Genomic DNA, 12,491 nt, shown 5'->3' with positions numbered 1-12,491 from the left:
GCCCCACTGCTACTATCACTCTAGTTTTCATCACTATGCAGCATTTCACCCACCCAGCTTCAACTCCCTGCAGGGCTGCTACCCGCTGGATCAGGCTGCCTAGGGCATCATCCAACATACCTTGAACTGTCTTAAATCTGTGTCAAATAACTGTCTTCATTTTGAGACACTGGCTAAATATAGTTCTGCAAGTGGAGAAAAAAATGCAGCTGTGTTTTGTATCTTGATACAGGAATTTTAAAATAAGTAACAAGATTACTGAATTTTTTTGTGTGTGTAATTGTAATTGTAATCCCTCTTCACGGTTGAGTTTTTGTTGTTTTTGTTTTGGTTGTTGGTGGGTTTCTTGGTTTCTGGTTGTTGTTTGCTTTGTTTTTTGCACCCTATCATCTTGAAGAGAAGTCAGGATAAGGGCACCTCATCAGCTCCAATTCAGAAATGGACTCATTCCTCCAAGAAGCTGTGCTAACCAGCCCCTGCTCCACTTTTAGTTTGCTGGAATTAAGTTTCCTCTTCATTTCTCAGATTCTGATTTTCCTCAACAAATGTGTAAATGAAAACAACCTTTGCGTCTGTCTGATTTAAAGCGTATTAGTCGATGCCACAGTACAATGATTCATCTAGTGGAAAGCTTCCAGAATGTGCTCACCATGGGTTTCCACCATTACCAAAAAAGGGAGCATTCTTAAAGAACACTTGGCCATCTTAAAACATTTTCAGTCCTTTCCTGCCAACTAAAATACTGGTGGAACCAAGGCCAGTCACGGTCTTATGACAACAGGATGCACAACTGACCCAAGTATTAGGGTTGAGAGCTATGCACCTGATATGCAATGCAAGAGCTCCCTCTCCCCACCTCCCTTAACAACTACATGGGGATGTTTTGCTGTATTACCATCCCAGTTCAAAATGAGTTACATCTTCTCTCCCAAATGTGTGGTAGGGCTGTTGCTGTCCTGCAGAAACAAACTTGGCCTGGATTTTGTCTGTGTTGACTCAACGATCTGCATGCATTATGCTCCTGAACTGAACACACCTGCATTTCCCCAGGCAGCCCAGCTCTGGGTGAGCTCCCACAGGCACTGTGGGGCTGGTTTCAGCACCAGCTTCTCAGAGCTGCACCAAGCCCCAATACTCCACCCTGCTCGCTGCTCCACTTCTCTAAGCTCTATCCACAGCCAACCAACCATTACCACATGTAACAATGCAAAGCCCAGCAAGTCCCAAGATCATCTGGGCCACTGTTTTCCTTCGTATGAAGAAATTCTGCTGTATGCTTTCACCGGGGCGAATGGAAGATAGGTATTAATTAACTCTTTAAACCTAGCCCTTAAAAAGCCTTCAGTATTACACAGCTCCAAATATATGGAAATTTTCACCACTCTTGTTTGGAGAATCATCTGTAGGTCATACTTCCACTGAGGTGAAGGCTTTCTTCCGTTGTGTTTAGGTATGCCAGCACTGCCCCCTTTAGTTTTTCTGTTTAAACAACTTTGAATATTCCTAAGCAGAAACACAGAGCCACCTACATGCTCCCCCCCCAAGAGCAGAGGAGTTCCACCATAAATTTACTGTCATCTACTTGTGCTGTGTTCTCCACAGCAGTTACTGGCAAAGCTTAACGTTACAGAAACAGTAATGTTAACAGCCATGGAGTTTGCGTGCACGTGGTCATCTCATATCAGCTACTACAACTGAAGTTGATTTTGTGCAGGTTTTGAATTTGTGACTTGCTAACAAATGAGATTTGTACTCCTTTACTGCCAATGCCTTTTGTCATAATCTTTTCCAGAGGTCAGAAGGGGAAGAACTCTTCACTTTCAGTGTAACGGATGCCTGGCTTCTAAATTAGACACTCAGGTCTAGAGCAATAGAAAACTTTTAAGTACCTCTCTCGCACCATTAAACACAAGGTAGACATTAAATTACTCAGACCTTGATTTACACAAATTGCTTGTGTGCAGGCAGACAAAGATCTGTTAGGACACTTTTCTAGAAATTTGAATTCATCAGTATCTCATTATTTTAGAGGGCACAAGACAGCTCCCATCTTACAGAAGATCATCACTTCTTAAAAGAATAGTATCTATAGTTTTTGAATTTCAGAGCAAGCTCTTAAAAGAAAAAGATTGAAAATGTTCCCACTTGTTATTTTACATCAGTAACAGAAGCCACAGTTGCAAAACTTTTGAATTATGCTTGAGACAGAACCTGTTTGATATTTTAGTCCAGATGCAAACTTCTAAAACAAGAATTTCAAGTCGTTGCAAGGTTAATAACACCTGTTTCATCATCATGCTGTTTCAAAATAGCACTGGAAACCTCCATAAGCACAGGTGTGTCTGTTCAAAATCCCCTTTATAGCATTGTTTCTTGGCACATTCTGACCAGAATGTTATAATGTCTGTCATCTTCAGTTACGAGAGTCACCACAGGCCAGTCTTCATCAGGATCATTGGGATAAAATGTGATGAATTCATCAGTACTACACTTATACAGTCGATACACCTGGATGGTGTACTGCAGAGCATAAGCAAGGAGAAACATTTCCACCTATATTGGAACAAAGCAGAAATAGAACTTGTAAAATTTAATGTGCCTTCTACAAGGTATTTCTTATAGAAATACCAATTGGATGTTACTTTTAATAAAAAAACATGACTGATAAAATGTGAATGTATATACATGCAGTACCTTGATGCTTAAAACCATCCATGACTTGCTGCATAAATAGCTCGAAGATGCCATGCTCTTTGGTTGCAGAAATGGCATAGTAAGATACTGCTCCTTAGGAAATGGTGGTCTGTTCAGAGAACCTCACTTCCCTACTGCCACAAGCAGGTAGGAAAGATGTACTTTCATATCAATGTTCATCCCATTAAGTCACCAAACCAGACAAAGAGCAGTTTCAGGCAGTGATCCTTCCTCTTTCTGTGAGTACTCTGACCTTCTAACCAATCAGCTGCAGACAGAAAGCCCTTACAAAGCCTGTACATATCAAATGGACTTGAGAAGATTTTTCCAGTTTCTTCATTTTGTCTACTACAGTGACAAGCATGTTCTAAATAGCAATTTACAGCAAGCATCACCAAAAGAAATAAGTTTAGTCAGTGTGAAAATATGTAACATTATTTACTGACCAAACTTGTCAGAAGAACGGTCACTGCTAAGAAAAAACACTGCAGCTTCACCTTTACAACAAATCAGCTAATTTAACAGTAGTCTGTCTCATCTATGCTAGTTACTAGCCAATAAACATGAACCAAACATAATACTTCTGTGCTTTTAGTGTCTTTAAACTACTGAGTATAACTGCACTACTGTATCAATTTTTTAAACTGATGTTACCTACAATCTTTAGAACTATTCATCTCAACCTGCTAGGTTTTGTTTGGGATCTTTTATGTAAGTTTCTACAACATACAAGGCAATCATTGTCAGAATTCAGCAAGTACATGTACTACACAGAATCACCTTATCTCTCTGAGTGGTAGAATTTATCATATTATTATAGTGTCTTAACTGTTAACACTAGGACAATTGCTACTATCCAAAGAATACCTTATTTCCAAAGAATGGTACCCAAATGTTATCCGCCACACAAAATTAGTGTTTATAAGGAAGATTTTTTAGTACAAGTAGTTCTACTATAATTTTTCCCAATGAAAGACCAGGCTACATTAAGTTCTGACAGACTAACAAAAGCTGGATGATTTCTTAAGCCCCTTGAAACTGAGAACTCCAAGCAAAAAACCCCCAAGTGCTGTAGGAACAATCTCTCCTTACCTGCTCAAGGCCTCCACTGTGACCTATTTGATTCAGGTGATTATGCATTAACTGACAAGGGTTGCTAGATGTATCACGAACAAACAGTAGCCATGAGAAGATGGGAACTCTCCTTCCATTTTTCTCATCATTGTATAACTGAATGGCAGTGTTAAGCATCAAGAATTTCAGAGCTTCATACAGACTGTACTCCTCCTCTTCGTTTTTAAACAGTTCATCACAAGCTTCTTGTTTCTCAGCAGAACATTTGATGTCACTTACACACTTCCACTGTTAAACAAAAACAATGTACAACACATATCAATAGCCATCACTGTGCAGGAGTTGCAAAACTCATGAATTGTCAGATGTTCAGCACAGGTACTCTGAATTTAACTTGGGAAAGGCTTTGACATTATTAGAAACACTACAGTATACCCACAGCTGTTGCTCTGCCAAGGTCATGCTGGGTTAGTCTGATTTTGCTTTAGCTGGTCCTCAACAAAAGCAAAATAGGGGGATGCTGGAAATAGTTACAAGGTGACAAAACATGCTGTCATAGGAGAAAGGTAACGGGCTTTGTTTCCTGTGTCCTTCATAGAATCATAGAATGGCTTGGGTTGGAAGGGACCTCAAGGATCATCAAGCTCCAACCTCCTGCTGCAGGCAGGGCTACCAACCTCCATAAATAATACTAGACCAGTCTGCCCAGTCTCCCATCCAACTGGCCTTGAACACCTCCAGGGATGGGGCATCCACAACCTTCACATTCTTTATATTTCAGTTATTTAGAATGTCTGTCTGTATTGTGCTTATTTGGCCATGTTGTTTTGGTAGCTGGGGGTAGGCAGTACAGGTAGCCTCTGATTGCAGTTTCTCAGGAGCAAGGGAAGGGGGAATACAGCAAAGTAGATGTGTAATTCTCTGGAAAACTGTTATGCCCTGTTTTCATTCTAGGTTAAAGCACAAAAAACAAACAAAAACTACTCCTTTGAAATTACTTCAGCATTATTCTGCGGGTTTTTTTCTTTCCATGAGCTGTTCAAAGCAGCAACAAGACTTAATGGTAATATACATCGCTTCTTCATACAAACACAAAAAATAACAGAAGCAAAATGTTACTCTATTACACTGATTTCTTCATAGAATCTTTAACAATCTTCTGCACAGGTGCATATATATGAATTCCAGCATTGGGCCAAAGCAAACGGTGAAGACCAGTCTGTCTTTGATATTTTGCAGTATACACAGGTAAATGTTTTGCTTCACTAGTGACAGCATCCCTACTCAAAATTATTTGTCATTTTTCCCATTTGACAAAGACCAAAACCAAACAAATACTTTTCTAACCTTCTTCTTTAGTAGCAATAAATATTCTTTTATTTCATCACTTATTTCTCCCGTCTTTCTCCTTGGTCTCTGTTTTAGCTGCCACTGCTTGATCCAGTCATATTTGCTTAACAAGTTCTCAGGAAGCTGGAAGTTAACAGAGGAAGAAAAGTCAGCTGAATTAAGAAATCCTGAAAGAAAGAACTGCATGTTATTATTATTATATTTTTATTGTTCATCATCTTAACATGATTCCTTGTATTTTTCTGAACATGTCATACTATGACCATAACTGAACACACCTGGCTGGGTAATATTTCATAGAATCGTATCATCCTATCATAGAATCATAAAATGGCCTAGGTTGAAAAGGACTTCAAAGATCATCTAGTTTCAACCCCCTGCTGTGTGCAGGGTCACCAACCACCAGACTAGGCTGCCAGAGCCACATCCAGCCTGGCCTTGAATGAATCCAGGAATGGGGCATCCACAGCCTCTCTGGACACGGAGGTTTGCCATCTCACAGTCAGAGCACTGGTCTACTACTATCCCCTGATATAAAGCAAGAGAAAAAGAAGTTTAAATTACTCAAGACTTGTTTTTAAAGTCCAGCAGCAGACAGCAGTGACTGTGTCTGAAAGTTTCCTGGAACCAACGGAAGCAGCAATGAAAGATGCCATATCCACCAGACCAAACACATTTCTTGGTGAAGCACTAACTGCTTAGCCCAGAACACAAAAACTGTGTTTTCTTTCCAGAGAACTCCCTGAACTAGGGAACAAAGTTTCTTAGAAAGAATACAACCTGAAGATCAGTTGATGCAGCAGATGACACTCTAGTATAAGACCCGCTCACATGCTACAGGTTTTCTACTGCTTCCATGCTACAGCTATGTCTGCTCACTTAAGAGCTTTCACATTCCTCTTGAAGGACACACCACCAATTGTATGTGCAGTTCTGGGCTCTCATTTATTAACTCATTTTGCCATTAGAACTTGTGCAGTAGTTTGTGCTTCATATTAAGTAAACCATTTGACTAGAGCAGCATATGTACTGTCAGCCATGACCAACCAGTTTTCATTTTACAAGGACTCCGAATTAGCACTATGTTCTCTCTACTGGCAATGTTACAGTCAGTACAAGAACATTTACACATTATAAACTAGGAACTACAGAGATGTGGACTCAATTCCAAGTTGGAGCCATCACTGTAAACCTACAATGCAACAGAACACTACTGCTTCTTAATTCAAGAGATATTGATATGTGAGCATGTAACAGAGAAGTGAGACCACAAAATCACCCAATAGGCTAGAGACAATGTCTACTGTCAGAAGACCTATTTGACACATACCGCAGTAAAATCCTCACTCTGCATCCAGCGCGGTAACTGAGTAGCTTGACTTAGTGCCTGGAACAGAGTCGCTCTGAGAGCACAGTAGTTATCACCTCGTACTTGCCTTATGGATGCAAACTTCTGTGCAACTGCTTCATATCCCTAGGAAAATTAAAAATCCAAATAACACAAAAGCATTAATAAATCATTTCAAAGGAGTGAGATGTTTCAAGGCACCAGTATCATAAAGGAATTGGAACATCAGCATCTAATGATAAAGCTCTCTCAAAAACAAAGAAAGGTTTGATCAATCAAATGATTTGGAAGTATGTATGACTTCATGTCATGAATTTTGCCTTACAAAAACAAAACTTCCATAGTTCTGCTAAATAACAAACAAGAAACCAATGGAACTGAAGTAGGTAACTGTCTGTGACTGTCTGACTACACAACAGAAATATCTTTGGAATGTAGGTAGCCAGCACACTTAGGTTTGAAACAAAACGCAAACACACCTAAAAGTACAGCATGATTACAACAAGAAGTTCTAGCAATAGTTTATGCCATTTACCCAATACTTGTCACATGCAGCTTATTTATGTCTCAGGGGAAATTTTGCATTTAAACAGAAGTTTCTGATGTCTCATCACATTTGTCCCCTCTTTGCTGTTCCCATACAAACACTTGTAACAGAAGAAGCAATGCTGAAATTGAGCTTCTGAAGCTTAGTATGTTTATTCAGCTCGTCTAACAAGATGTTTGTGCATACCACTATTTTTTTTCTCCAACACAATTTAAAATAAAGAACGCCCAAATCAATCTCTACTTCACTTTCTACTGCTGTCGCTCAACATTAATATAAGAAAACTTGTCAAAAAACGTACAGAAAATAAGTATCAGGAAAAAAAAATTAAAAGCAAAACAAAACTGATCCTACCCAACAAAGCTCTCCATCTTAAAAATCAAGTGATTCACCTACTTCAGTTAACTTCCTTCTAAAAAACAAAAGCAAAAAAAATAAAAGTTTGGCCACCTGGTCTGCCATTTCAATAGCCCTTAGGGTTACTATTTTATGGAAATAAATCGAATTTAAATTGAAAACAGTCACAAAGAAGAGCAATAAACAAAAATCGTAGCCTGTCACAAGTAGCCTTACTGAACATTCATTCTTAATAAGTATGACCAAAACTATCATGCAGTTACCAGCCACTTCAAAGACACGACACTGAAAAATATTGCTATTACCTTTCCTGTTTTAAAGACCTTTTGTGTAGAAAGCCACTTATGAAACACAGAAATAAAAAGCCCAGTGAAGTCAGAAAGTAGAAAATATACCTTTCTCATCCTTTTTGCTACTGGTGTATTTCCTCTCCATTCCTTTTCACAATACTCCAGGATATCCATTTCAGGCGCAACACTTAATTTATATTCTGTCAATATAGAATTTGCAAATTACACTGACAAAAAACATGAAACAGAACATACAACAGCATAGAAAAAAAAACATTTTAACTTGCACTTCTGAACACATGCTATCACATTAAAGTCACTTTGGTGCCAAAAGAGACTGGCTGTACAACAACAGAGCTGCTACAGAGCTATTGGTGGGGAAGGAACTACATGCTTCAAAAATGGCAAGCAAACAGAAATATACAATTAATTGTAATACCATTTTTTAAATACCACAAAGTTCAAACATACCTGAAGAGCTTGTCTTGCAAGTGTGCAGCATCTTCTCTCTCTTCTGCTTCACAGCAAATGTCCTCCTCACTACACTGCACATTATGGAACAGTACAAATAATTGTCATTAATCTTTTCAGCTGTTTGATTTGATTTCCATCTTATACATTTTCATTAAACACTTCACTATGACACCAATGTTAGTAATGAAGCTGCCTGGACTTCTGCCAGCAGTATGGGGTCTACAGAGCACTAGAGTCTCTTTGTAATTTTGAAAGGACAGATTTGTGAAAGATAAAAGCCACAATGCTCTGTCATATATACATAAATGCTATATCTGTGCACACAACTAAAAACACGTTACTCACCAAAGCTTTAAGTCTATATTCTACTGGTGTTGAGCAACAACCAGTGATCTCACTCATCTCATATGACTGGAAGAGGACAAGCAGCTACGGAAACTGCAAGGCAGGGCTCTGTGCAGCCAGGTGGTAATTAAATTACACTCATCTACATCCAAATCTGCTTTCTTAAGAAGAAATAAGAAGTAACATTGCTAACCCATTTGCATATATTTCCCTTGAGAACAAGAAAAATCATAGAATCATAAAATCACCAGGGTTGAAAGAGACTTCCAAGATCATGCAGTCCAATCATCCATCTACCACCAGTATTCCCACTAAACCGTGTCCCTCAGTACAACATCTAACCATTTCTTGAACTCCAGGGATGGTGACCCCACAACCTCCCTGGGCAGCCCAGTCCAGCACTTGACCAAAAACGTTTAATATAAAGTCAATGACAGGCTAATACAAGGAAACTGTCATCTGTAGTAAAGTTGTAGGAAACCATAGTTTAGTAGTTACTCAAGTTTCAAGCAGATGCTTGAGATTCAATTTCTAACAATACTGAAGTATGAATTAAAGAGAGAAACAACGTGGTAAATACTAAACACAGTTCCCCATAAGAGAATACAGCCTGCTGAAATGTTTCAGAGAAGCATATCCCAAGTCCTTACCCTAATTACTGGGGCATTGGACAAATCTTAATTTCCACACCTGATCTTATTTCACACCAGAAACTAAGATACATCGGGGTTTGTGAAGAATTTCAAGAATATCTACTTTGAAGAATATATACCTTGAAAACACTATGATAAAATAACAACTTGGTACCCAACAACAAGAGTGAGTTCTAGCATAGTTTATACATATTGAAAGCACCTCTTTCCAAAAGAAAAAGTTTCTCTATAAAAAAAATAAATCCTTACCTGTCCACAGGTGTCTCCATTGCTGAAGGATTGTCAGACACAGACAAATATATTTCACAATCTCTAGGATCATCATCATGTGTCGCAAGTGATTTAATCCTATTTCTCCCCTCAGGTCCCCCAATACTTCTGCATAGATTTTCTTCTCTCATTTCCTCTGCAGGTTGCTCCTTCTGCTCAGTGACTGTGTCTGCTGAGCCCAGCTCATTAGAAGGAACACCAGCTTCCTTTTCGTGCTTCATCCCCTGCATTGCAATCCTTGCTTTCTTCTGTGTCTGTGCTGCACCCACAGGAAGGCCGTGCGGTTCTCTCATCCACTCCTGAAAGCTATCCTGGCTTTGAAGAATGCAGGAGTAGGTGACTCTGTGACTCTCTCACGGAAGAACAACATCACATTTTTAAGGAAGGCACGGTATTTCAATAGCTGCCTTCTGGGCATTCAGAGGTTCCTTTAATTACCCAAAAGCAGGAACAAGCCCTAGAAGCACTTGCTGAGGTAACACAGCAGCCCAGCTGCTGTCAAACACTCCTTGGCAGGACGGCTTCAGCTCCCGCTCTGCCTGTGCGAGAACAGCTTTGGCTGCACACATGCTTCCCTCGAGGATGCTATCAGCTACAAACCCGAGATCCGCCAGAAACCCCAATGAAGCAAGAGTCAGTCCCGTGACAGCGGCTTTTCTGCAGACTCACGCGGTGTACAGAGAAACTGCTCTCCTTCCCCCTCTCCTTCCCATCCCGGCCGGGCCGGGCGCTCGGTGTCACATGGAATGGAAGGATAAATGACAATACCCCAGCGCACCGGCAGGGAGCATGTTTGGGTACGTAGAACCAATGGGAAACGATGACAATGATTTTGCTTGTGAACGTGAATGTGTGGGTGCAAACTGACATCAGCATCACGCTGTGGATATGTAAAGGCGTGCTAGCTTTGTGGAACTACAAGCTAGCACCCCATCGTGGGCAAAATTAAATAGCTCTGTGTGTGAAGCTGGCTCACTGCAAAATGGATGGAAGAACCCATCTGTGGGACAGCAATGTCATCAGAAAGAGCCAGTCACCTATGAGACCCCTGACAGCTTCAGCTCCAAAGCAAGTCTTTTCCTGCAACCAAGGGGATGAGAGAAAAAGAAATCACAGAACAGTTTGGGTTGGAAGGGACCACAAAGCCCACCTAGTCTCAACCCTGTGCTGTGGGCAGGGCTGCCACCCACCAGGACAGGCTGCCCCGGCCCCATCCAACCTGTCCTTGAGCACCTCCAGGGATGGGACCTCAGCACTCCCTCAGTGAAAAATTTCCCCAACATCAAATCCAAATATCTCCTCTTTTCATTTAAGACTGTTCCCCTTTGTCCTCTCTCTATCTATACATGTAAATAGTTGATTTCCCTCCTGCTGACAGATTCTCTTTAAGTATTGGAAGGCCAAATTACAAATGTTATATGCTAGTCACAGGCTGCCGGTACTGGTAGGAATGGAATAAAACATTAATGAGCAAGAGTTTTCTGCTCCAGAAATAATACTCCCCATGAATCACGTACCTTTGTTAAACTCCAAACAGGAATACCTCTACAGAGGTATAATGCTCTTTACAGAGAGCAAATTATAGACCTTTCAAAATTACGTGTTACTCAGACCTATGTATACTGAATAATATTAAAAACAAGAGAACAATAAAGAGTAAGAAAAGCATATTCTTGTAGAACTTAATGTGAGTGTTTTGGAAGGACTTAAGCTTTAAATCAGGCCTAAAAACGGGACAAAAAATTATTCATCTTCTTTGAACAGTTAATTTTCCCTCATAAGGGAAATTAAACTCTCTCTAAATAATACAAGGAATGCTTAGGCAGGAAAAAATAACTTCAGACATTCTGATGGGAAAACAGTTTGAAGTAGGATTCTTTTAAAAAGTCAGTCAGAGTAGCAAACAGTATAGGAAGAATGTTTTATGGTAAGGTCAGGTAGTAAGCCCTAAGAAAGACAAAATGACAGTGATAAGTGATCTCCAATGGTACGCATTTTTAAGTTAAATAAATTGGTGGGCATCCCTGTAACCATTATTTTTTCTCTCTTTCTTTTATTCTTGAGACACAAAGTAGTACCATGAACATTTGAGGAGGGAAAGGGAAACATAACTCTAATATTTTTGTATTACAGCTCTTTTCCTGAATTAAATCAGTGCTGGTTTGCTCTTCATGATATCTCCTTTGAAAAACACCTTTCATTGAAAAACTGCTTGTCTCAAAATATGTTATTTCAGATTGGCCATTTCAGAATTATTCCTCTTCCAAGCACACAGCTTCCTCCAATGTTTTCCATTTTGCACTGACATTTGAAAAGAATGTTAGCCATAATTACTTTAATCTAGAGCTTGAGTCATACATAATTTCTTATGTGTATAGATAAAGCTGTATTTTCCAGCAGAAGAGATATCTTTTGTAAAGTCTTCAGGACAGAGATACCATCTTGCTTTTTGTTACTGACAACTGATAAATACATGTCTACAAATTACAAAAATACTGAAATACTTAGCGGATGCTAAGAATCTCCACAGGATTCTGTTGAATTTCTGAAGCTAGTTAGAAGAGCTAATGCTGTTATATTTGGAAAATACATATATATATTAAGATCAAGCATGATAAATGAATCTATGAAAAAAAAAAAAGGAGCAGCTATTTACTTTTGTTGACAATATCAAAAGTAATTATGTTATTCTTCAAGTTTCGTTTCCTTGGTTGATTGATTGTTTTTTAGAGTGAGGCTTGAGCAAAATTTAGATGTATAAGGCCAAGATCTTTGGGCTCCCAAACCACTTATAACTCATTGTATTTTCAGACCTCCATCTGCAAAGTAGGTAGACAACTAAGCCTCATCAAAATTTATAATAAAAGCAAAAGCTTTGTCTACTTTCCTGTCTTTATGTATGAATAGCTTAGAATATTGCACTCATAAATCCAACTCTTTTGTTACTATAACTCAAAGGGGAACGCCATGTAGCTCCTATGCTACACGAGATCTGTTTTTTGTTGTTGTTTGTTTGTTTGTTTGTTTTTAATGAGAGTGGTAAGATTTGGCATCTTGGCTGAAAATAAGATTGAGATCTAAGTTTTCAA

The 12,491-nt window shown here is 39.3% G+C and overlaps 1 protein-coding gene across 1 annotated transcript; it reads right to left on the bottom strand.

Moving 5' to 3' along the window:
• Positions 1 to 949: 949 nt before the first annotated feature.
• On the bottom strand, positions 950 to 10,127 carry OTULIN (OTU deubiquitinase with linear linkage specificity). Its single transcript, XM_048939483.1, has 7 exons — positions 9,382 to 10,127; positions 8,132 to 8,205; positions 7,766 to 7,860; positions 6,449 to 6,592; positions 5,116 to 5,241; positions 3,787 to 4,056; positions 950 to 2,553 (listed from the first exon to the last, which is right to left on the bottom strand). The coding sequence occupies exons 1-7, from the start codon at positions 9,693 to 9,695 to the stop codon at positions 2,359 to 2,361; spliced, it is 1,218 nt and encodes a 405-aa protein (XP_048795440.1). The 5' UTR covers positions 9,696 to 10,127; the 3' UTR covers positions 950 to 2,358.
• Positions 10,128 to 12,491: the final 2,364 nt, after the last annotated feature.

Source organism: Lagopus muta, chromosome 3 (genome assembly GCF_023343835.1).
Source record: "Lagopus muta isolate bLagMut1 chromosome 3, bLagMut1 primary, whole genome shotgun sequence".
In the NCBI taxonomy this organism is placed as follows: domain Eukaryota; kingdom Metazoa; phylum Chordata; class Aves; order Galliformes; family Phasianidae; genus Lagopus; species Lagopus muta.
This window is presented reverse-complemented; position numbering and strand designations above follow the sequence as displayed.